Here is a 25,605-nt window from a genome sequence, read left to right on the forward strand (position 1 = left end):
TACCTACCGTACCTACCTACAGTACCTACCTACCTACCTACCTACCCATCTTCCCTACCGTACCTACCTACAGTACCTACCTATCTACCCACCCATCTACCTTGTAGTCATTTCCTCTCCGAGGTCAGTTGCTCATTTATTGTCTGGTTGCTTTGCCTCTGACTCTCTGTCCAGTTCGTTGTCAGACTTAAATGTTAATGTTGTCGAGCTTTTTATTCGTTTCGCTGGGCCATGTTCATTATAGGCACCGAGTGGGAGGGAACGAGACACCACCTGAATTTGTCCAATGAGAAATGCTCTTTTTTTTTTTTGGTGTCTGTTTTGTGATAATGTTTGGCTATGTTGTGATAATGACTAGGGAACCCTGTTAGTTTCTAATGCACCAGGTCCTCATCAGTCTCTCTCTCAATACGCGGCTGATTGAAAGACCAGGAGGACAATAGCAGCTCTATTGCTCGGCTGGCGAAGACTCATTTCACCACCGTTATTATGAGGACAATCTGAATAATATATCATTTCAAAGGAGGGCTTCAGTTTTCTATGATGGGTTCTTTCCATGTGGCTGTATTTGATGTTTTATAAGTGGCTGTTTTTGTTATCTTTTAAATGAAAGGCAGGAAAGAGAGACTGCACTGAATTAGACTAGACTCTACAGGAAGAGAGAGACTGCACTGAATTAGACTAGACTCTACAGGAAGAGAGAGACTGCACTGAATTAGACTAGACTCTACAGGAAGAGAGAGACTGCACTGAAGTAGACTAGACTCTACAGGAAGAGAGAGACTGCACTGAATTAGACTAGACTCTACAGGAAGAGAGAGACTGCACTGAAGTAGACTAGACTCTACAGGAAGAGAGAGACTGCACTGAAGTAGACTAGACTCTACAGGAAGAGAGAGACTGCACTGAAGTAGACTAGACTCTACAGGAAGAGAGAGACTGCACTGAATTAGACTAGACTCTACAGGAAGAGAGAGACTGCACTGAATTAGACCCTACAGGAAGAGAGAGACTGCACTGAATTAGACTCTACAGGAAGAGAGAGACTGCACTGAATTAGACTCTACAGGAAGAGAGAGACTGCACTGAATTAGACTCTACAGGAAGAGAGAGAGACTGCACTGAATTAGACTAGACCCTACAGGAAGAGAGAGACTGCACTGAATTAGACTAGACTCTACAGGAAGAGAGAGACTGCACTGAAGTAGACTAGACTCTACAGGAAGAGAGAGACTGCACTGAAGTAGACTAGACTCTACAGGAAGAGAGAGACTGCACTGAAGTAGACTAGACCCTACAGGAAGATAGAGACTGGATTGAATTAGACTAGACTCTACAGGAAGAGAGAGACTGCACTGAAGTAGACTAGACCCTACAGGAAGATAGAGACTGGATTGAATTAGACTAGACTCTACAGGAAGAGAGAGACTGCGCTGAATTAGACTAGACTCTACAGGAAGAGAGAGACTGCACTGAATTAGACTAGACTCTACTGTCTGTTATCAATATGATCCAGTTTTAGACTAGACACTACTGTCTGTTATGTTGTCAATATGACCCAGTTTTAGACTAGACTCTACAGGAAGAGAGAGACTGCACTGAAGTAGACTAGACTCTACAGGAAGAGAGAGACTGCACTGAAGTAGACTGGACTCTACAGGAAGAGAGAGACTGCACTGAAGTAGACTGGACTCTACAGGAAGAGAGAGACTGCACTGAAGTAGACTAGACTCTACAGGAAGAGAGACTGCAGACACTACTGTCTGTTATCAATATGATCCAGTTTTAGACTAGACTCTACTGTCTGTTATGTTATCAATATGATCCAGTTTTAGACTAGACTCTACTGTCTGTTATCAATATGATCCAGTTTTAGACTAGACTCTACTGTCTGTTATGTTGTCAATATGATCCAGTTTTAGACTAGACTCTACTGTCTGTTATCAATATGATCCAGTTTTAGACTAGACTCTACTGTCTGTTGTCAATATGATCCAGTTTTAGACTAGACACTACTGTCTGTTATGTTGTCAATATGATCCAGTTTTAGACTAGACTCTACTGTCTGTTGTCAATATGATCCAGTTTTAGACTAGACTCTACTGTCTGTTATCAATATGATCCAGTTTTAGACTAGACTCTACTGTCTGTTGTCAATATGATCCAGTTTTAGACTAGACACTACTGTCTGTTATCAATATGATCCAGTTTTAGACTAGACTCTACTGTCTGTTATCAATATGATCCAGTTTTAGACTAGACACTACTGTCTGTTGTCAATATGATCCAGTTTTAGACTAGACACTACTGTCTGTTGTCAATATGATCCAGTTTTAGACTAGACACTACTGTCTGTTATCAATATGATCCAGTTTTAGACTAGACTCTACTGTCTGTTATGTTGTCAATATGATCCAGTTTTATAAATAGATTAGATTAGACACTACTAATGGCAAATTAGTTCAACTACATTTTGTAGAGCTGGCAATCAAATTGAGTTGAACTGGGTTGAATCATTGACTTTGAATTGAACTGGTTTGAATCATTGACTATGAATTGAACTGGGTTAAATCATTGACTTGGAATTGAACTGGTTTGAATGTCATTGACTTTGAATTGAACTGGGTTGAATTGGTTTGAATCATTGACTTTGAGTTGAACTGGGTTGAACGCCATTGACTATGAATTGAACTGAAGTGATTATTTTCTCTCCCTCCTCCCCAGATTGAAGAAGGCCATGATTGGTTTTGAGCACATGTTCGAGGAGGTTCCCATCGTGATCAAGAACTCCCACCTGATCAACGTTCTGATGTGGGAACTGGAGGAGAAGTGTACTGTGGCCGACAAGCACGAACTGCTCAACCTCTCCAGCAGGTATGTGACGGTGCTGTCTACCCTAGTGGTGCTGTCTACCCTAGTGGTGCTGTCTACCCTAGTGGTGCTGTCTACCCTAGTGGTGCTGTCTACCCTAGTGGTGCTGTCTACCCTAGTGGTGCTGTCTACCCTAGTGGTGCTGTCTACCCTAGTGGTGCTGTCTACCCCAGTGGTGCTGTCTACCCCAGTGGTGCTGTCTACCCTAGTGGTGCTGTCTACCCTAGTGGTGCTGTCTACCCTAGTGGTGCTGTCTACCCTAGTGGTGCTGTCTACCCTAGTGGTGCTGTCTACCCTAGTGGTGCTGTCTACCCCTAGTGGTGCTGTCTACCCCTCACTACTCCCTCTCTCTCTGTGTTATAAAAGCCATTTCCCCTCACTACTCTCTCTCTGTGTTATAAAAGCCATTTCCCCTCACTACTCTCTCTCTGTGTTATAAAAGCCATTTCCCCTCACTACTGTCTCTCTCTCTGTTATAAAAGCCATTTCCCCTCACTACTGTCTCTCTCTGTGTTATAAAAGCCATTTCCCCTCACTACTCCCTCTCTCTCTCTGTGTTATAAAAGCCATTTCCCCTCACTACTCTCCCTCCCTCTCTCTGTGTTATAAAAGCCATTTCCCCTCACTACTCTCTCTCTGTGTTATAAAAGCCATTTCCCCTCACTACTCCCTCTCTCTCTCTCTCTCTCTCTGTGTTATAAAAGCCATTTCCCCTCACTACTCTCCCTCCCTCTCTCTGTGTTATAAAAGCCATTTCCCCTCACTACTCTCTCTCTGTGTTATAAAAGCCATTTCCCCTCACTACTCTCTCTCTCTGTGTTATAAAAGCCATTTCCCCTCACTACTCTCTCTCTGTGTTATAAAAGCCATTTCCCCTCACTACTCCCTCTCTCTCTCTCTGTGTTATAAAAGCCATTTCCCCTCACTACTCTCTCTCTGTGTTATAAAAGCCATTTCCCCTCACTACTCTGTGTTATAAAAGCCATTTCCCCTCACTACTCCCTCTCTCTCTGTCTTATAAAAGCCATTTCCCCTCACTACTCCCTCCATCTCTCTGTGTTATAAAAGCCATTTCCCCTCACTACTCCCTCTCTCTCTCTCTGTCTTATAAAAGCCATTTCCCCTCACTACTCCCTCTCTCTCTCTCTGTGTTATAAAAGCCATTTCCCTCACTACTCCCTCTTTGTGTTATAAAAGCCATTTCCCCTCACTACTCCCTCTCTCTCTGTGTTATAAAAGCCATTTCCCCTCACTACTCCCTCTCTCTCTGTGTTATAAAAGCCATTTCCCCTCACTACTCCCTCTCTCTCTGTGTTATAAAAGCCATTTCCCCTCACTACTCCCTCTCTGTGTTATAAAAGCCATTTCCCCTCACTACTCCCTCTCTCTCTGTGTTATAAAAGCCATTTCCCCTCACTACTCCCTCTCTCTCTGTGTTATAAAAGCCATTTCCCCTCACTACTCCCTCTCTCTCTGTGTTATAAAAGCCATTTCCCCTCACTACTCCCTCTCTCTGTGTTATAAAAGCCATTTCCCCTCACTACTCCCTCTCTCTCTCTGTGTTATAAAAGCCATTTCCCCTCACTACTCCCTCTCTCTCTGTGTTATAAAAGCCATTTCCCCTCACTACTCCCTCTCTCTCTGTGTTATAAAAGCCATTTCCCCTCACTACTCCCTCTCTCTCTGTGTTATAAAAGCCATTTCCCCTCACTACTCCCTCTCTCTGTGTTATAAAAGCCATTTCCCCTCACTACTCCCTCTCTCTCTGTGTTATAAAAGCCATTTCCCCTCACTACTCCCTCCATCTCTCTGTGTTATAAAAGCCATTTCCCCTCACTACTCCCTCCATCTCTCTGTGTTATAAAAGCCATTTCCCCTCACTACTCCCTCTCTCTCTGTGTTATAAAAGCCATTTCCCCTCACTACTCCCTCTCTCTCTCTGTGTTATAAAAGCCATTTCCCCTCACTACTCCCTCCATCTCTCTGTGTTATAAAAGCCATTTCCCCTCACTACTCCCTCTCTCTCTGTGTTATAAAAGCCATTTCCCCTCACTACTCCCTCCATCTCTCTGTGTTATAAAAGCCATTTCCCCTCACTACTCCCTCTCTCTCTCTGTTATAAAAGCCATTTCCCCTCACTACTCCCTCTCTCTCTGTGTTATAAAAGCCATTTCCCCTCACTACTCCCTCTCTCTCTGTGTTATAAAAGCCATTTCCCCTCACTACTCCCTCTCTCTCTGTGTTATAAAAGCCATTTCCCCTCACTACTCCCTCCATCTCTCTGTGTTATAAAAGCCATTTCCCCTCACTACTCCCTCCATCTCTCTGTGTTATAAAAGCCATTTCCCCTCACTACTCTCCCTCTCCCTCTCTGTGTTATAAAAGCCATTTCCCCTCACTACTCCCTCTCTCTCTGTGTTATAAAAGCCATTTCCCCTCACTACTCCCTCTCTCTCTGTGTTATAAAAGCCATTTCCCCTCACTACTCCCTCTCTCTCTCTGTGTTATAAAAGCCATTTCCCCTCACTACTCCCCCCTTTCATTATCATCTTTCTTGATATGCCACACCTGTCAGGTGAATTGATTATCTTGGCACAGGAGAAATGCTCCCTAACAGGGATGTAAACATATGTGTGTGCACCATTTGAGAGATGTTTTTTTGTTTTTGCGTATGCAACATTTCTGGGATCTTATTTCAGCTCATGAAACATGGGACCAACACTTTACATGTTGCATTTATATATTTTTGTTCAGTGTTGTTACTCGACAATGATAACCGAAATGACAGAGTGAGAAGAAAGACGCCTGTACAGAATACAAATATTCCAAACAAAAAAAATGTCAACGCAATAGATTTTTGGTCCTGAATACAAAGTGTTATGTTTGGGGCAATTACAACACATTACTGAGTACCACTCTATGTAATTTTCTAGCATAGTGTTGGCTGCATCATGTTATGGGTATACTTGTAATCGCTAAGGACTAAGGGAGTTTTTCAGGATGAAAAAAAAAACGGAATGAAGCTAAGCACAGGTAAAATCCTAGAGAAAAACCCGGTTCTGCTTTCCACTAGACACTAGGAGATGAATTCCTTTCAGCAGGACAATAACCTAAGACACGAGGCCAAATCTACACTGGAGTTGCTTACCAAGAAGACAGTGACTATTCCTGAGTTGCCAAGTTACAGTTTTAGATTTAAATCTACTTGAACATCTATGACAATGATCAACAACCAATTTGACAGAGCCTGAATCATAAAAATAAATGATAATGGTGTTTTACACACTCCAGGTGTGGGAAGCTCTTAGAGACATCCACAGAAAGACCCTCGGCTGTAATCACTGCCTAAAGTGCTTTTACAAAGTGTGTGTGTGTGTGTGTGTGTGTGTGTGTGTGTGTGTGTGTGTGAATACTTATAGAAATTAAATATTTCATTTTCATACAAAAAAAAAATCGAAAACATGTTTTCACTTTGTCATTATGGGGGGTATTATGTGAAGTTGGGCGACATTCTGTTTTAAATAAATGGAATCCATTTTGAATTCAGGCTGCAGCACAACAACATGTAGAATATGTAAAGGAGTGTGAATAGTTCTGAACTCTCTCTCTCTCTCTCTCTCTCTCTCTCTCTCTCTCTCCTCCCCTGTAGAATATGTAAAGGAGTGTGAATAGTTCTGAACTCTTCTCTCTCTCCTCCCTGTAGAATATGTAAAATAGTTTTGAACTTTCTCATCAGAATAAAAATAGTTCTGATCTCTCTCTCCTCCTGTAGAATATGTAAAGGAGTGTGAATAGTTCTGAACTTTGTCATTATCTCTCTCTCTCTCTCTCTCTCTCTCTCTCTCTCTCTCTCTCTCTCTCTCTCTCCTCCCCTGTAGAATATGTAAAGGAGTATGAATAGTTCTGAACTCTCTCTCTCTCTCTCCTCCCCTGTAGAATATGTAAAGGAGTATGAATAGTTCTGAACTCTCTCTCTCTCTCTCTCTCTCTCTCTCTCTCTCTCTCTCTCTCTCTCTCTCTCTCTCTCTCTCTCCTCCCCTGTAGAATATGTAAAGGAGTATGAATAGTTCTGATCTCTCTCTCCTCCCCTGTAGAATATGTAAAGGAGTATGAATAGTTCTGAACTCTCTCTCTCTCTCTCCTCCCCTGTAGAATATGTAAAGGAGTGTGAATAGTTCTGAACTCTCTCTCTCTCTCCTCCCCTGTAGAATATGTAAAGGAGTATGAATAGTTCTGAACTCTCTCTCTCTCTCCTCCCCTGTAGAATATGTAAAGGAGTATGAATAGTTCTGAACTCACTCTCTCTCTCCTCCCCTGTAGAATATGTAAAGGAGTATGAATAGTTCTGAACTCTCTCTCTCTCTCTCCTCCCCTGTAGAATATGTAAAGGAGTGTGAATAGTTCTGAACTCTCTCTCTCTCTCTCTCTCTCTCTCTCTCTCTCTCTCTCTCTCTCTCTCTCTCTCTCTCTCTCTCTCCTCCCCTGTAGAATATGTAAAGGAGTATGAATAGTTCTGATCTCTCTCTCCTCCCCTGTAGAATATGTAAAGGAGTATGAATAGTTCTGATCTCTCTCTCCTCCCCTGTAGAATATGTAAAGGAGTGTGAATAGTTCTGAACTCACTCTCTCTCTCCTCCCCTGTAGAATATGTAAAGGAGTGTGAATAGTTCTGAACTCTCTCTCTCTCTCTCCTCCCCTGTAGAATATGTAAAGGAGTGTGAATAGTTCTGAACTCTCTCTCTCTCTCTCCTCCCCTGTAGAATATGTAAAGGAGTGTGAATAGTTCTGAACTCTCTCTCCTCCCCTGTAGAATATGTAAAGGAGTGTGAATAGTTCTGAACTCTCTCTCTCTCTCTTCCCCTGTAGAATATGTAAAGGAGTGTGAATAGTTCTGATCTCTCTCTCTCTCTCCTCCCCTGTAGAATATGTAAAGGAGTGTGAATAGTTCTGATCTCTCTCTCTCTCCTCCCCTGTAGAATATGTAAAGGAGTGAATAGTTCTGAACTCTCTCTCCTCCCCTGTAGAATATGTAAAAGGAGTATGAATAGTTCTGAACTCTCTCTCTCTCTCCTCCCCTGTAGAATATGTAAAGGAGTATGAATAGTTCTGAACTCTCTCTCCTCCCCTGTAGAATATGTAAAAGGAGTATGAATAGTTCTGATCTCTCTCTCTCTCCTCCCCTGTAGAATATGTAAAGGAGTGTGAATAGTTCTGAACTCTCTTTCCTCCCCTGTAGAATATGTAAAAGGAGTATGAATAGTTCTGAACTCTCTCTCTCTCTCTCTCTCTCTCTCTCTCTCCTCCCCTGTAGAATATGTAAAGGAGTGTGAATAGTTCTGAACTCTCTCTCTCTCCTCCCCCGTGGGGCCCTGTTGTGGATTCTAGCCATGTAATAATGTCTCTGGCCAAATCGGTTGTCTGAAGTTGTCAGGTTGCCGCGTGCGTTGCTCGGTCCTTCTGTCCGTGTGGAGCATCTCTGTCCACATCTTAACAGGTAATGGATCTGATGTCATTTCCACCGTGTCGTTTTCACTTCGGCCACATTTGTCCACGTCGTCTTCTGAGATCAGTGTTTTGTTCCTTCTTAAAACCAGGTGTCACTAACAGTCATCGTGACATGTCCTTGCCATTATTTATACCATGTTATATCTCATTCCTGTTGGCAGGTCGGCCTATTAGAAGAGAGGATCTCTTGTGTGGTATTAGTCTATAGTGTTGTGGTATTAGGCTATAGTGTTGTGGTATTAGGCTATAGTGTTGTGGTATTAGTCTATAGTGTTGTGGTATTAGTCTATAGTGTTGTGGTATTAGTCTATAGTGTTGTGGTATTAGTCTATAGTGTTGTGGTATTAGTCTATAGTGTTGTGGTATTAGTCTATAGTGTTGTGGTATTAGTCTATAGTGTTGTGGTATTAGTCTATAGTGTTGTGGTATTAGTCCATAGTGTTGTGGTATTAGTAATGTTGTGGTATTAGTAATGTTGTGGTATTAGTAATGTTGTGGTATTAGTCTATAGTGTTGTGGTATTAGTCCATAGTGTTGTGGTATTAGTCTATAGTGTTGTGGTATTAGTCTATAGTGTTGTGGTATTAGTAATGTTTAGTCTATAGTGTATTAGTCTATAGTGTTGTGGTATTAGTCTATAGTGTTGTGGTATTAGTCTATAGTGTTGTGGTATTAGTCTATAGTGTTGTGGTATTAGTAATGTTGTGGTATTAGTCTATAGTGTTGTGGTATTAGTCTATAGTGTTGTGGTATTAGTCTATAGTGTTGTGGTATTAGTCTATAGTGTTGTGGTATTAGTCTATAGTGTTGTGGTATTAGTCTATAGTGTTGTGGTATTAGTCTATAGTGTTGTGGTATTAGTCTATAGTGTTGTGGTATTAGTCTATAGTGTTGTGGTATTAGTCTATAGTGTTGTGGTATTAGTCTATAGTGTTGTGGTATTAGTCTATAGTGTTGTGGTATTAGTCTATAGTGTTGTGGTATTAGTCTATAGTGTTGTGGTATTAGTCTATAGTGTTGTGGTATTAGTCTATAGTGTTGTGGTATTAGTCTATAGTGTTGTGGTATTAGTCTATAGTGTTGTGGTATTAGTCTATAGTGTTGTGGTATTAGTCTATAGTGTTGTGGTATTAGTCTATAGTGTTGTGGTATTAGTCTATAGTGTTGTGGTATTAGTCTATAGTGTTGTGGTATTAGTCTATAGTGTTGTGGTATTAGTCTATAGTGTTGTGGTATTAGTCTATAGTGTTGTGGTATTAGTCTATAGTGTTGTGGTATTAGTCTATAGTGTTGTGGTATTAGTCTATAGTGTTGTGGTATTAGTCTATAGTGTTGTGGTATTAGTCTATAGTGTTGTGGTATTAGTCTATAGTGTTGTGGTATTAGTCTATAGTGTTGTGGTATTAGTCTATAGTGTTGTGGTATTAGTCTATAGTGTTGTGGTATTAGTCTATAGTGTTGTGGTATTAGTCTATAGTGTTGTGGTATTAGTAATGTTGTGGTATTAGTCTATAGTGTTGTGGTATTAGTCTATAGTGTTGTGGTATTAGTCTATAGTGTTGTGGTATTAGTCTATAGTGTTGTGGTATTAGTAATGTTGTGGTATTAGTCTATAGTGTTGTGGTATTAGTCTATAGTGTTGTGGTATTAGTCTATAGTGTTGTGGTATTAGTAATGTTGTGGTATTAGTCTATAGTGTTGTGGTATTAGTCTATAGTGTTGTGGTATTAGTCTATAGTGTTGTGGTATTAGTCTATAGTGTTGTGGTATTTGTCTATATTGTTGTGGTATTAGTCTATAGTGTTGTGGTATTAGTCTATAGTGTTGTGGTATTAGTCTATAGTGTTGTGGTATTAGTCTATAGTGTTGTGGTATTAGTCTATAGTGTTGTGGTATTAGTCTATAGTGTTGTGGTATTAGTCTATAGTGTTGTGGTATTAGTCTATAGTGTTGTGGTATTAGTCTATAGTGTTGTGGTATTAGTCTATAGTGTTGTGGTATTAGTCTATAGTGTTGTGGTATTAGTCTATAGTGTTGTGGTATTAGTCTATAGTGTTGTGGTATTAGTCTATAGTGTTGTGGTATTAGTCTATAGTGTTGTGGTATTAGTGTTGTGGTATTAGTCTATAGTGTTGTGGTATTAGTCTATAGTGTTGTGGTATTAGTCTATAGTGTTGTGGTATTAGTCTATAGTGTTGTGGTATTAGTCTATAGTGTTGTGGTATTAGTCTATAGTGTTGTGGTATTAGTCTATAGTGTTGTGGTATTAGTCTATAGTGTTGTGGTATTAGTCTATAGTGTTGTGGTATTAGTCTATAGTGTTGTGGTATTAGTCTATAGTGTTGTGGTATTAGTCTATAGTGTTGTGGTATTAGTCTATAGTGTTGTGGTATTAGTCTATAGTGTTGTGGTATTAGTCTATAGTGTTGTGGTATTAGTCTATAGTGTTGTGGTATTAGTCTATAGTGTTGTGGTATTAGTCTATAGTGTTGTGGTATTAGTCTATAGTGTTGTGGTATTAGTCTATAGTGTTGTGGTATTAGTCTATAGTGTTGTGGTATTAGTCTATAGTGTTGTGGTATTAGTCTATAGTGTTGTGGTATTAGTCTATAGTGTTGTGGTATTAGTCTATAGTGTTGTGGTATTAGTCTATAGTGTTGTGGTATTAGTCTATAGTGTTGTGGTATTAGTCTATAGTGTTGTGGTATTAGTCTATAGTGTTGTGGTATTAGTCTATAGTGTTGTGGTATTAGTCTATAGTGTTGTGGTATTAGTCTATAGTGTTGTGGTATTAGTCTATAGTGTTGTGGTATTAGTCTATAGTGTTGTGGTATTAGTCTATAGTGTTGTGGTATTAGTCTATAGTGTTGTGGTATTAGTCTATAGTGTTGTGGTATTAGTCTATAGTGTTGTGGTATTAGTCTATAGTGTTGTTGTGGTATTAGTCCATAGTGTTGTGGTATTAGTCTATAGTGTTGTGGTATTAGTCTATAGTGTTGTGGTATTAGTCTATAGTGTTGTGGTATTAGTCTATAGTGTTGTGGTATTAGTCTATAGTGTTGTGGTATTAGTCTATAGTGTTGTGGTATTAGTCTATAGTGTTGTGGTATTAGTCTATAGTGTTGTGGTATTAGTCTATAGTGTTGTGGTATTAGTCTATAGTGTTGTGGTATTAGTCCAGTGTTGTGGTATTAGTCTATAGTGTTGTGGTATTAGTCTATAGTGTTGTGGTATTAGTCTATAGTGTTGTGGTATTAGTCTATAGTGTTGTGGTATTAGTCTATAGTGTTGTGGTATTAGTCTATAGTGTTGTGGTATTAGTCTATAGTGTTGTGGTATTAGTCTATAGTGTTGTGGTATTAGTCTATAGTGTTGTGGTATTAGTCTATAGTGTTGTGGTATTAGTCTATAGTGTTGTGGTATTAGTCTATAGTGTTGTGGTATTAGTCTATAGTGTTGTGGTATTAGTCTATAGTGTTGTGGTATTAGTCTATAGTGTTGTGGTATTAGTCTATAGTGTTGTGGTATTAGTCTATAGTGTTGTGGTATTAGTCTATAGTGTTGTGGTATTAGTCTATAGTGTTGTGGTATTAGTCTATAGTGTTGTGGTATTAGTCTATAGTGTTGTGGTATTAGTCTATAGTGTTGTGGTATTAGTCTATAGTGTTGTGGTATTAGTCTATAGTGTTGTGGTATTAGTCTATAGTGTTGTGGTATTAGTCTATAGTGTTGTGGTATTAGTCTATAGTGTTGTGGTATTAGTCTATAGTGTTGTGGTATTAGTCTATAGTGTTGTGGTATTAGTCTATAGTGTTGTGGTATTAGTCTATAGTGTTGTGGTATTAGTCTATAGTGTTGTGGTATTAGTCTATAGTGTTGTGGTATTAGTCTATAGTGTTGTGGTATTAGTCTATAGTGATGTGGTATTAGTCTATAGTGTTGTGGTATTAGTCTATAGTGTTGTGGTATTAGTCTATAGTGTTGTGGTATTAGTCTATAGTGTTGTGGTATTAGTCTATAGTGTTGTGGTATTAGTCTATAGTGTTGTGGTATTAGTCTATAGTGTTGTGGTATTAGTCTATAGTGTTGTGGTATTAGTCTATAGTGTTGTGGTATTAGTCTATAGTGTTGTGGTATTAGTCTATAGTGTTGTGGTATTAGTCTATAGTGTTGTGGTATTAGTCTATAGTGTTGTGGTATTAGTCTATAGTGTTGTGGTATTAGTCTATAGTGTTGTGGTATTAGTCTATAGTGTTGTGGTATTAGTCTATAGTGTTGTGGTATTAGTCTATAGTGTTGTGGTATTAGTCTATAGTGTTGTGGTATTAGTCTATAGTGTTGTGGTATTAGTCTATAGTGTTGTGGTATTAGTCTATAGTGTTGTGGTATTAGTCTATAGTGTTGTGGTATTAGTCTATAGTGTTGTCTATAGTGTTGTGGTATTAGTCTATAGTGTTGTGGTATTAGTCTATAGTGTTGTGGTATTAGTCTATAGTGTTGTGGTATTAGTCTATAGTGTTGTGGTATTAGTCTATAGTGTTGTGGTATTAGTCTATAGTGTTGTGGTATTAGTCTATAGTGTTGTGGTATTAGTCTATAGTGTTGTGGTATTTGTCTATAGTGTTGTGGTATTTGTCTATAGTGTTGGTCCATTCAGAAGCACTAAAACATAATGTTTTTCTCCAGGCCCTCTCTGAAAGGTATTTCAGCAGGCCCTCTCATGTTCCCCAGCCCTCTCTGAAAGGTATTTCAGCAGGCCCTCTCATGTTCCCCAGCCCTCTCTGAATGGGTTTTCAGCAGGGCCTCTCCTGTGCCCCAGCCCTCTCTGAAAGGGTTTCTACCAGGCCCTCTCTGAAAGGGTTTTCAGCAGGCCCCCTCCTGTGCCCCAGGCCCTCTCTGAAAGGGTTTTCAGCAGGGCCTCTCCTGTGCCCCAGCCCTCTCTCTGAAAGGGTTTCTACCAGGCCCTCTCTGAAAGGGTTTTCAGCAGGCCCTCTCCTGTGCCCCAGCCCTCTCTGAAAGGGTTTCTACCAGGCCCTCTCTGAAAGGGTTTTCAGCAGGCCCTCTCCTGTGCCCCAGCCCTCTCTGAAAGGGTTTTCAGCAGGGCCTCTCCTGTGCCCCAGCCCTCTCTGAAAGGGTTTCTACCAGGCCCTCTCTGAAAGGGTTTTCAGCAGGCCCTCTCCTGTGCCCCAGCCCTCTCTGAAAGGGTTTCTACCAGGCCCTCTCTGAAAGGGTTTTCAGCAGGCCCTCTCCTGTGCCCCAGCCCTCTCTGAATGGGTTTTCAGCAGGGCCTCTCCTGTGCCCCAGCCCTCTCTGAAAGGGTTTCTACCAGGCCCTCTCCTGTGCCCCAGCCCTCTAAAAGGGTTGTGAACAAGGACCAGGGGCATGATAGGGAAGGTTAATTGAGTGCAGGTTATAAGAGAGATGTGAACATAACATTCTTTATCCAAAACACTCTGTTCTGAGGTGAAGGAGATCAGTGTAGAGAGAAATCTATAGAGAGATTCTTCCATTCATTCACAAGGTGGACTGACTCTGTGCACAACTGAGCAAGAGGACAAGTACACTAGAGTGTCTAGTTTGAGAAACAGACTCCTCTCACAAGTCCTCAACTGGCAGCTTCATTAAATAGTAAACACCAGTCTCAACGTCAACGGTGAAGAGGAGACTCCTGGATGCTGGCCTTCTAGGCAGAGTTGCAAAGAAAAAGCCATATCTCAGACTGGCCAATAAAAAGAAAAGATTTAGATGGGCAAAAGAACACAGACACTGAACAGAGGAACTCTGCCTAGAAGGCCAGCATCCCGGAGTCGCTTCTTCACTGTTGACGATGAGACTGGTGTTTTGCCGGTACTATTTAATGAAGCTGCCAATTGAGGACTTGTGAGAGGAGTCTGTTTCTCAAAGTAGACACTCTAATGTACTTTTGCTCAGTTGTGCACCGGGGCCTCCCACTCCTCTTTCTATTCTGGTTAGAGCCAGTTTGAGCTGTTCTGTGAAGAGAGTAGTACACAACGTTGTACGAGATCTTCAGTTTCTTGGAAATTTCTCGCTTTGAATAGCCTTCATTTCTCAGAACAAGAATAGACTGACGAGTTTCAGAAGAAATGTCTTTGATTCTTTGATTGAGCCTGTAATCGAACCCACAAATGCTGCTGCTCCAGATACTCAACTAGTCTAAAGAAGGCCAGTTTTATTGCTTCTTTAATCAGAACAGTTTGCAATTATGTTAGCACATCTGAAAAGGGGTTTTCTAATGATCAATTAGTCTTTTGAAATGATAAACTTGTATTAGCTAACACAACGTGCCATTGGAACACAGGAGTGATGGTTGCTGTTAATGAGCCTCTGTACGCCTATGTAGATATTCCATTAAACATCTGCCGTTTCCAGCTACAATAGTCATTTACAACATTAACAATGTCTACACTGTATTTCTGATCAATTTGATGGTATTTTAATGGACAAAATATTAGCTTTTCTTTCAAAAACAAGGACACTTCTAAGTGACCCCAAACGTGTGTGTGTGTGTGTGTGTGTGTGTGTGTGTGTGTGTGTGTGTGTGTGTGTGTGTGTGTGTGTGTGTGTGTGTGTGTGTGTGTGTGTGTGTGTGTGTGTGTGTGTGTGTGTGTGTGTGTGTGTGTGTGTGTGTGTGTGTGTGTGTGCCACACATGTGGAGATCATCCGTTCACCTCCTCTTCGTCTCTCAAAGACACGGCGGTTGGAACCAAAAATCTCAAATTTGGACTCATCAGACCAAAGGACAGATTTCCACCGGTCTAATGTCCATTGCTCGTGTTTCTTGGCCCAAGCAAGTCTCTTCTTCTTATTGGTGTCCTTTAGTAGTGGTTTCTTTGCAGCAATTCGACCATGAAAGACCGATTCACGAGTCTCCTCTGAACAGTTGATGTTGAGAAGTGTCTGTTTTACTGGAACTTTGTGAAGCGTTTATTTGGGCTGCAATCTGAAGTGCAGTAAACTCTAATGAATTTATCCTCTGTAGCAGAGAGTAACTGGGTCTTCCTTTCCCTGTGGCGGTCCTCATGAGAGCCAGTTTCATCACAGCGCTGGATGGTTTTTGTGACTGTAACTTGGAAGAAACTTTCTTGAAATTCTCCTCATTGACTGACCTTCATGTCTTTTAATAAAGTAATGATGGACTGTCGTTTCTCTTTGCTTATTTAAGCTTTTCTTGTTATAATATGGACTTGGTCTGTTTCCAAATAGGGCTGTCTTCTGTGTATCCCCCCCCCCCACCCTACCTTGTCACAACGCAACTGATTGGCTCAAACTCATTGAGACGGAAAGAAATGGCACAAATGAGCTTTTAACAAGGCACACCTGTTAATTGAAATGCATTCCAGGTGACTCATCTCATGAAGCTGGTTGAGAGAATGCCAAGAGTGTGCCAAGCTGTCATCAATCACTCTTCTTATTCTTTCAACCAATCACCAGTCACTTGTCAGTACATGTGGAGTACCCTTCTTTTATAATAAGCTTTCAACCAATCACCAGTCACTTGTCAGTACATGTGGAGTACCCTTCTTTTATAAGCTTTCAACCAATCACCAGTCACTTGTCAGTACATGTGGAGTACCCTTCTTTTATAAGCTTTCAACCAATCACCAGTCACTTGTCAGTACATGTGGTCACTTGTACCCTTCTTTTATAAGCTTTCAACCAATCACCAGTCACTTGTCAGTACATGTGGAGTACCCTTCTTTTATAAGCTTTCAACCAATCACCAGTCACTTGTCAGTACATGTGGAGTACCCTTCTTTTATAAGCTTTCAACCAATCACCAGTCACTTGTCAGTACATGTGGAGTACCCTTCTTTTATAAGCTTTCAACCAATCACCAGTCACTTGTCAGTACATGTGGAGTACCCTTCTTTTATAAGCTTTCAACCAATCACCAGTCACTTGTCAGTACATGTTGAGTACCCTTCTTTTATAAGCTTTCAGCCAATCACCAGTCACTTGTCAGTACATGTGGAGTACCCTTCTTTTATAAGCTTTCAGCCAATCACCAGTCACTTGTCAGTACATGTGGAGTACCCTTCTTTTATAAGCTTTCAGCCAATCACCAGTCACTTGTCAGTACATGTGGAGTACCCTTCTTTTATAAGATTTCAACCAATCACCAGTCACTTGTCAGTACATGTGGAGTACCCTTCTTTTATAAGCTGCTGAAAAGACTTGTTGTTCATTTTGTTTACAGAGAAATAGTCTTGTATTTGGTCGAAACACTTTCTTTTTTCTTTCTCCTCCCCCCAACAGTTTTCTAAGAGCAACGAGATGAAAGGTTTTGACGTTAGAGACCTTTTTAAAGGACCCCTTTTACCGCTCTTGGGGAGCGGAATGACTTTGTCGTCTAGACGGAAGACAGACTCCCCTCCTAGATTCCGTGGTCCTTCTGTAGCTCAGTTGGTAGAGCATGGCGCTTGTAACGCCAGGGTAGTGGGTTCGATCCCCGGGACCACCCATACGTAGAATGTATGCACACATGACTGTAAGTCGCTTTGGATAAAAGCGTCTGCTAAATGGCATATATTATTATTATTAGATTCAGATGAAAGATAATGACCGACTGGGAGTGGCTATAGAGTCAGTTACCATCTTCACTAGCTTTCCTTCTAAGTTGTCAATGCCAGGAAGGTTGTTCATTATTGATTGATTGTTCCACATCTCCCTCACTAACTTTATAAAATCCCAATGCTTTTCCTTTTCATTAGTTGTTTTATGCACGAGCACAATTGCTCACTGGCATTTTTCCCCCCTCCTAAACTTTCCCACTTTGGCAATGAAATAATCACGAAGCTAATTGGCAACATCAAATGGTTTTGTGATGAATAAGCCATCTGATTCAATGAAAGACGGAGTAGAATCGGTCTTTTCTACCCATAATTCCATTTTAAAGTACGTTTTTATATTATTGATCTTGGCTTCATCTTACAGTTTCTTCTTCTTTTGTTGATGAGTCGAGTCGTATCATTTCTCAATTCGGCAGGAAGTCGGCCAGTCAGATGTACAGCCAGACTTGTTAGCCACTTCCTCTTGTCCCGTCTCTTTCAACCAATACAGTTTCTTCATTTCCTCATCGATCCACGGAGCCTTTAACAGTTCTAACAGTCAGTTTCTTAACAGGTGCTTGTTTATCAATAATTGGAAAAAGGCTATTTTAATATATACAATAAGAGTAGCGTCTGGATGCTCCTTATTAATCACATCAACAAATATGTTTAACATCATCCACATAAATCACAGTTAAATGTTCTGTATGATCTCTTATATACTATTTAAGGCCCAGCTGTTGGAACTTTGTCCTTCCTGTATATAGCCACTACACTGTGATCACTGCATCTAATGGGTACGGATAAACAAAGTTCTACAGTATTCGTAGCAATGTGATCGATACATGTGGATGATCTTGTTTCTGTAGTGTTTGTAAACACCCTGGTAGGTTGATTAATAACCTGAACCAGATTACAGACACTGGTTACAGTGAGAAGCTTCCTGTTGAGTGGGTTGATTAATAACCTGAACCAGATTACAGACACTGGTTACAGTGAGAAGCTTCCTGTTGAGTGGGTTGATTAATAACCTGAACCAGATTACAGACACTGGTTACAGTGAGAAGCTTCCTGTTGAGTGGGTTGATTAATAACCTGAACCAGATTACAGACACTGGTTACAGTGAGAAGCTTCCTGTTGATTAATAACCTGAACCAGATTACAGACACTGGTTACAGTGAGAAGCTTCCTGTTGAGTGGGTTGATTAATAACCTGAACCAGATTACAGACACTGGTTACAGTGAGAAGCTTCCTGTTGAGTGGGTTGATTAATAACCTGAACCAGATTACAGACACTGGTTACAGTGAGAAGCTTCCTGTTGAGTGGGTTGATTAATAACCTGAACCAGATTACAGACACTGGTTACAGTGAGAAGCTTCCTGTTGAGTGGGTTGATTAATAACCTGAACCAGATTACAGACACTGGTTACAGTGAGAAGCTTCCTGTTGAGTGGGTTGATTAATAACCTGAACCAGATTACAGACACTGGTTACAGTGAGAAGCTTCCTGTTGAGTGGGTTGATTAATAACCTGAACCAGATTACAGACACTGGTTACAGTGAGAAGCTTCCTGTTGAGTGGGTTGATTAATAACCTGAACCAGATTACAGACACTGGTTACAGTGAGAAGCTTCCTGTTGAGTGGGTTGATTAATAACCTGAACCAGATTACAGACACTGGTTACAGTGAGAAGCTTCCTGTTGAGCGGACAGCTTGATGAAAACCAGCCAATTATTCAGGTCCCCTGAGAAAGTAGACCTCTCTCTGTTTACATCACGAACACTATCAAGCATTTCACACATGATTTAGATACTGACTGTTAGCACTTGGTGGCCAACATAAACACCCCACAATAAAATGCTTTAGATGAAGGGCCAAGTGAACCTGCAACCACAACACTTCAATAACACTTGACATGAGATCTTCTCTAAGCATTACAGGGAATATGGCTCTGAATATATACAGCAACACTTCCCCCATAAGCATTACAGGGAATATGGCTCTGAATATATACAGCAACACTTCCCCCATAAGCATCACAGGGAATATGGCTCTGAATATATACAGCAACACCTCCCCCATAAGCATTCCTGTCTCTTCTATAGATGTTACATAAGATCTTCTCTAAGCGTTACAGGGAATATGGCTCTGAATATATACAGCAACACTTCCCCCATAAGCATTACAGGGAATATGGCTCTGAATATATACAGCAACTCCTCCGCCATAAGCATTCCTGTCTCTTCTATAGATGTTGTATCCTTGTATTGCTGTTGCTGTATCATCAAAGTGATTCTCAGAAAAGGCTAATTAAATTAATGTTATCGGATGTTAGCAAGTTATTGATTTCCTGACCCTTATTTCTAAGGCTAGGCTATGGGCTGTTTTCAGCCCTATATATTAATATGGGCGTTTTCAGCCCTTTCCTGGGCAGCTTCTCATAGACAGACATTAATATGGGCTGTTTTCAGCCCTTTCCTGGGCAGCTTCTCATTGACAGACATTAATATGGGCTGTTTTCAGCCCTTTCCTTCTCATAGGCAGCTTCTGTTTCAGCCCTTTCCTGGGCAGACAGACATTAATATGGGCTGTTTTCAGCCCTTCAGCAGACAGACATCAGTTGGTTCTCATAGACAGACATTAATATGGGCTGTTTTCAGCCCTTTCCTGCTTCTCGCAGACATTAATATGGGCTGTTTTCATTCAGCAGTCAGTTGGTGTGTTGTGCTGCTGGGTTGAAGTTACGAACCCATAGGCTCTCTCATCCCTTCCAGACTTCTGGGAGGGGGAGGGGTGGACAATGAGCCTGTCATAGTGGATGTAAGCAATGTCCCCCGCCCCGGCACCTTTCATCGCTGGGACAAGTTATTTCCTCTTCTGTCGCCCAGCTTCAGGATTTACAGACTGGGGGTATTTACAGACTGGGGTCAGGGAGAGGTGGAACATGTCAGCGAAGGCACTTCCCGGCGGGACAGCGTTTATGTCTTGACTACCCGTCCTGGTAATCCGTCTGGTCCCGCGGCCTTGGCTGTGTGAGACCGAGAGAGAGAGAGAGGAAACACCAGAGCTATGGACGGCTGAGTGAACCTGTCCCCCTCGGACTACAGACGCCACTGTCTGTTCCTAGCATCTGTAGTGTGTAGTTCATCTCCCCTCAGTAACCACCTGCAGAATGTAATCATAATGTGTAGTTCATCTCCCCTCAGGAACCACCTGGAGACTGTAATCTAATGTGTAGTTCAACTCCCCTCAGGAACCACCTGGAGACTGTAATCATAATGTGTAGTTCATCTCCCCTCAGTAACCACCTGGAGACTGTAATCTAATGTGTAGTTCATCTCCCCTCAGTAACCACCTGGAGACTGTAATCTAATGTGTAGTTCATCTCCCCTCAGTAACCACCTGGAGACTGTAATCTTACTGTGTAGTTCATCTCCCCTCAGGAACCACCTGGAGAATGTAATCATAATGTGTAGTTCATCTACCCTCAGGAACCACCTGGAGACTGTAATCTAATGTGTAGTTCATATCCCCTCAGGAACCACCTGGAGAATGTAATCTAATGTGTAGTTCAACTCCCCTCAGTAACCACCTGGAGACTGTAATCATAATGTGTAGTTCATCTCCTCTCAGTAACCACCTGGAGACTGTAATCTGATGTGTAGTTCATCTCCCCTCAGTAACCACCTGGAGAATGTAATCTAATGTGTAGTTCATCTCCCCTCAGTAACCACCTGGAGAAGTCTCTGCAGCTCCTGATGGACAGAGTGGATGATATGAGTCAGGACATTGTCAAGTATAACACCTACAGCCGTAACCTCAGCAAGCAACACAGCAGAAACACCAGGTAACACACACACACACACACAGAGAGACACACACACACAAACCCACAGAGAGAGAGAGACACACACACACATTCTATTATCATGATGGGAAAATGTAATCAACACACTGTAGTTGATAGTGAGATAATCTACTTCCTGGACAGTGATTGTGTTAGAGGGGCGTTTATAGAATTAGGTTTAGACCCTGTCCACAGGGAGTCCTCTCCTCCAGAGAGGAAGGGAAGGGAGGGAGAGAGAGACCACTGGGTTTTCATCTAAAGTAGTGCACTATTTAAGAGATCGGGTAGTATTTGGGACTTGTCCTGCAGGGAAGCTGCTAACCAGATCCACAATACCAGAGAGACAGAGGCTTGGTACTATACAATGTAACTGTTGATATAACCACTATATTATATTGGTACTATATAATATAACTGTTGATATATCCACTATATTATATTGGTACTATATAATATAACTGTTGATATATCCACTATATTATATTGGTACTATATAATGTAACTGTTGATATATCCACTATATTATATTGGTACTATATAATGTAACTGTTGATATATCCACTATATTATATTGGTACTATATAATATAACTGTTGATATATCCACTATATTATATTGGTACTATATAATATAACTATTGATATATCCACTATATTATATTGGTACTATATAATATAACTGTTGATTATATCCACTATATTATATTGGTACTATATAATATTGATGTATCCACTATACCAGGGAGACAGTGGTGCCTCAGGTGAACTTGGTACGATGCTGCACTGTAATGTCAGTGTCCCAGTAGAGGGCTGACTGCAGTATGGAATGGTGCATTTTGAGATGGAACGCTAAATACCAGTTTGCATTTCTCGCGTCGGCCCCGGAGTCGTTTCTCGCGTCGGCCGTGGGGTAGTTTCTCGTGTCGGCCCCGGGAGTCGTTTCTCGCGTCGGCCCCGGGGGTCGTTTCTCGCGTCGGCCCCGGGGGTCGTTTCTCGCGTCGGCCCCGGGGGTCGTTTCTCGCGTCGGCCCCGGGGAGTCGTTTCTCGCGTCGGCCCCGGAGTCGTTTCTCGCGTCGGCCCCGGAGTCGTTTCTCGCGTCGGCCCCGGAGTCGTTTCTCGCGTCGGCCCCGGAGTCGTTTCTCGCGTCGGCCCCGGAGTCGTTTCTCGTGTCGGCCTAGTTCTACAAGAATATTGTGATGTTGGTTTCTGGCAGGCTTGACAGGCTTTGTATGTGTATCCAGGTTCCGGTAGTTTCCTACCATCTACGCCCCACCACCAACCTGTCCTCTGCTCTGCCTCCCCAAATTAAAAAGGCCTTTAGGTTCTAACACGCTGATTTACACTGTCATATACCAACACAAATCACTGTCTGTCATGTCTGGCGGATTTTATAGCTGTTCTCGCTCACTCCTCCCTCCTCTCCCTCCCTCCTCATTCTCTCATTCTCTCTCTCTCCCTCTCTCCCCTCCCTCCTCATTCTCTCCCCCTCCTCATTCTCTCTCCTCATTCTCTCTCCCCTCTCCTCTCTCCCCCTCTCTCCCTCCTCATTCTCTCCCTCCCCCTCCTCATTCTCCCTCCCCTCCTCATTCCCTCTCTTCTCCTCCCCTCTCTTCTCCTCTCTCCCTTCTCCTCTCCCTCTCTCTCTCCTCTCTCTCCCTGCTCAGAGACCCAGAGGAGAGACTCTCTCCTGTCTCCAAGATGTTCAAACCACCACAGCCCCCTCCTCCATCACTCTCCTCATCTCCACACCCTCCCTCCCTCCTAGCAGCTACCTGTTCTCTCTCTGGTACCTACCCATCTGTTCTGTTCTCTCTGGTAGATACCCATCTGTTCTGTTCTCTCTCTGGTAGATACCCATCTGTTCTGTTCTCCTCTGGTAGCCCTCTGTTCTGTTCTCTCTCTGGTAGATACCTATCTGTTCTGTTCTCTCTGGTAGATCTGTTCTCTCTCCTATCTGTTCTCTCTCTGGTAGCTACCTGTTCTGCTCTCTCTGGTAGCTACCTATCTGTTCATCTCTCTCTGGTAGATACCTGCTCAGGTAGACAGACTGTTCAGGTAGATACTCTGTTCTGTTACCAGAGGAAGATGTTCTCCAAGATGTTCAATACCACCACAGCCCCTGTTCTCCTCTGCATGGACACTCTCTCTCATACCTATCTGTTCTGTACCTCCTGGTACACCTCTCTCTGGTAGATACTCCCTCCCTCCTAGCAGCTACTAGTTCTGTTCTCTCTCTGGTAGATACCTATCTGTTCTGTTCTCTCTCTGGTAGATACCTATCTGTTCTGTTCTCTCTCTGGTAGATACCCATCTGTTCTGTTCTCTCTCTGGTAGATACCCATACTGTTCTGTTCTCTCTCTGGTAGATACCTATCTGTTCTGTTCTCTCTCTGGTATCTGTTCTGTTCTCTCTCTGGTAGATACCCATCTGTTCTGTTCTCTCTCTGGTAGATACCTATCTGTTCTGTTCTCTCTCTGGTAGATACTGTTCTGTTCTCTCTCTGGTAGATACCTATCTGTTCTGTTCTCTCTCTGGTAGATACCCTGTTCTCTCTGGTATCTGTTCTGTTCTCTCTCTGGTAGCTACCTATCTGTTCTCTCTCTCTGGTAGATACCTATCTGTTCTGTTCTCTCTCTGGTAGATACCCATCTGTTCTCTCTGGTAGCTACCTATCTGTTCTGTTCTCTCTCTGGTAGCTACCTATCTGTTCTGTTCTCTCTCCTGTTCTGTTCTCTCTCTGTAGATACCTACCTATCTGTTCTGTTCTCTCTCTGGTAGATACCTATCTGTTCTGTTCTCTCTCTGGTAGATACTACCTAGATCTGTTCTGTTCTCTCTCTGGTAGCTACCTATCTGTTCTGTTCTCTCTCTGGTAGTTCTACCTATCTGTTCTGTTCTCTCTCTGGGTAGATACCTATCTGTTCTGTTCTCTCTGGTAGATACCTGGTAGATACCTCTGTTCTGTTCTCTCTCTGGTAGATCTGTTCTGTTCTCTCTCTGGTAGCTACCTATCTGTTCTGTTCTCTCTCTGGTAGATTCTGTTCTCTCTCTGGTAGCTACCTATCTATACCTATCTGTTCTGTTCTCTCTGGTAGATACCTATCTGTTCTGTTCTCTCTCTGGTAGATACCTATCTGTTCTGTTCTCTCTCTGGTAGATACCTATCTGTTCTCTGGTAGATACCTATCTGTTCTGTTCTCTCTCTGGTAGCTACCTATCTGTTCTGTTCTCTCTCTGGTAGCTACCTATCTGTTCTGTTCTCTCTCTGGTAGCTACCTATCTGTTCTGTTCTCTCTCTGGTAGCTCTGTTCTGTTCTCTCTGGTAGATACCCATCTGTTCTGTTCTCTCTCTGGTAGATACCTATCTGTTCTGTTCTCTCTGGTAGATACCTATCTGTTCTCTCTCTGGTAGATACCTATCTGTTCTGTTCTCTCTCTGGTAGATACCTATCTGTTCTGTTCTCTCTGGTAGCTACCTATCTGTTCTGTTCTCTCTCTGGTAGATACCTATCTGTTCTGTTCTCTCTCTGGTAGATACCTATCTTCTGTTCTCTCTGGTAGCTACCTCTGTTCTCTCTCTGGTAGATACCTATCTGTTCTGTTCTCTCTCTGGTAGATACCTATCTGTTCTGTTCTCTCTGGTAGATACCTATCTGTTCTGTTCTCTCTCTGGTAGATACCCATCTGTTCTGTTCTCTCTCTGGTAGATACCTATCTGTTCTGTTCTCTCTCTGGTAGATCTGTTCTGTAGATACCTATCTGATCTCTGGTAGATACCTATCTGTTCTGTTCTCTCTCTGGTAGATACCTATCTGTTCTCTCTCTGGTAGCTACCTATCTGGTAGAGATACCTATCTGTTCTGTTCTCTCTCTATCTGTTCTGTTCTCTCTCTGGTAGATACCCATCTGTTCTCTCTCTGGTAGATACCTATCTGTTCTGTTCTCTCTCTGGTAGATACCCATCTGTTCTCTGTTCTGTTCTCTCTCTGGTAGATACCTATCTGTTCTGTTCTCTCTCTGGTAGATCCTGTTCTGTTCTCTCTCTGGTAGATACCTATCTGTTCTGTTCTCTCTCTGGTAGATACCTATCTGTTCTGTTACTCTGTTCTCTCTCTGGTAGATACCTATCTGTTCTCTCTCTGGTAGATACCTATCTGTTCTGTTGTCATCTCTCCATGATGTCACATTAATCTACAGCGTTGTAGATTTCATCTGACATCCCTGCCTGTCTGCTGTCTCTCTGATGGTTGGCTTCATCCCAAAATAGCACCCTATTCCCTACATAGTGCACTACTTGTGACCAGGGTCCATAGGGACACACCCGTAGGCCTCTGGTTGGAACTAGTGCACCACATTAGGGGATAGGATGACATTTTGGGCACGGCCGGTGTCTCCCTTCTTGACAACATGCAACATGATTGACCTCCAGCTCTGCTAATGTGTTTCCCTGTCTTTGTTTCTGCCAAAACAGGACAGATTAACAATTACTGCCAGAATGTGAAGGAGTTCACCTCCCAGAACCTCGGCAAACTCTTCATGGCCGAGGCTCTTCAGGGACACAACAGCTAAAGGAGAAGACGAGAGGAGGAACTAAAACACACAGGAGATAAACCCCCCTTTCACCCAATCAGAATCATCCATACAGGGCTGTGTTCTAATTGGTACCCTCTTCCCTATATATATATAGTGCACTACTGGTCAATACTAGTACACTGTATAGGGAATAGGGTGTAATTTTGGGATGCATCCTATGATTGGAGGATTGATGTGATGCTGTTAGATTTGTTAAGAAATTAAAATAACGATG

The 25,605-nt window shown here is 42.0% G+C and overlaps 1 protein-coding gene across 1 annotated transcript in view; it reads left to right on the forward strand.

Moving 5' to 3' along the window:
• The window catches only part of LOC124022458 (eukaryotic translation initiation factor 3 subunit H-like), a 50,101-nt gene extending 29,299 nt beyond the window's left edge, over window positions 1-20,802 (forward strand). The window contains exons 3-4 of the mRNA XM_046337367.1: window positions 2,725-2,874; window positions 20,679-20,802. Of these exons, the coding sequence (XP_046193323.1) occupies window positions 2,725-2,874; window positions 20,679-20,802 (274 nt within the window). The remainder of the gene's footprint in view (window positions 1-2,724; window positions 2,875-20,678) is intronic.
• Window positions 20,803-25,605: the final 4,803 nt, after the last annotated feature.

The sequence above is a fragment of the Oncorhynchus gorbuscha genome, unplaced genomic scaffold (genome assembly GCF_021184085.1).
Source record: "Oncorhynchus gorbuscha isolate QuinsamMale2020 ecotype Even-year unplaced genomic scaffold, OgorEven_v1.0 Un_scaffold_1394, whole genome shotgun sequence".
NCBI lineage: Eukaryota > Metazoa > Chordata > Actinopteri > Salmoniformes > Salmonidae > Oncorhynchus > Oncorhynchus gorbuscha.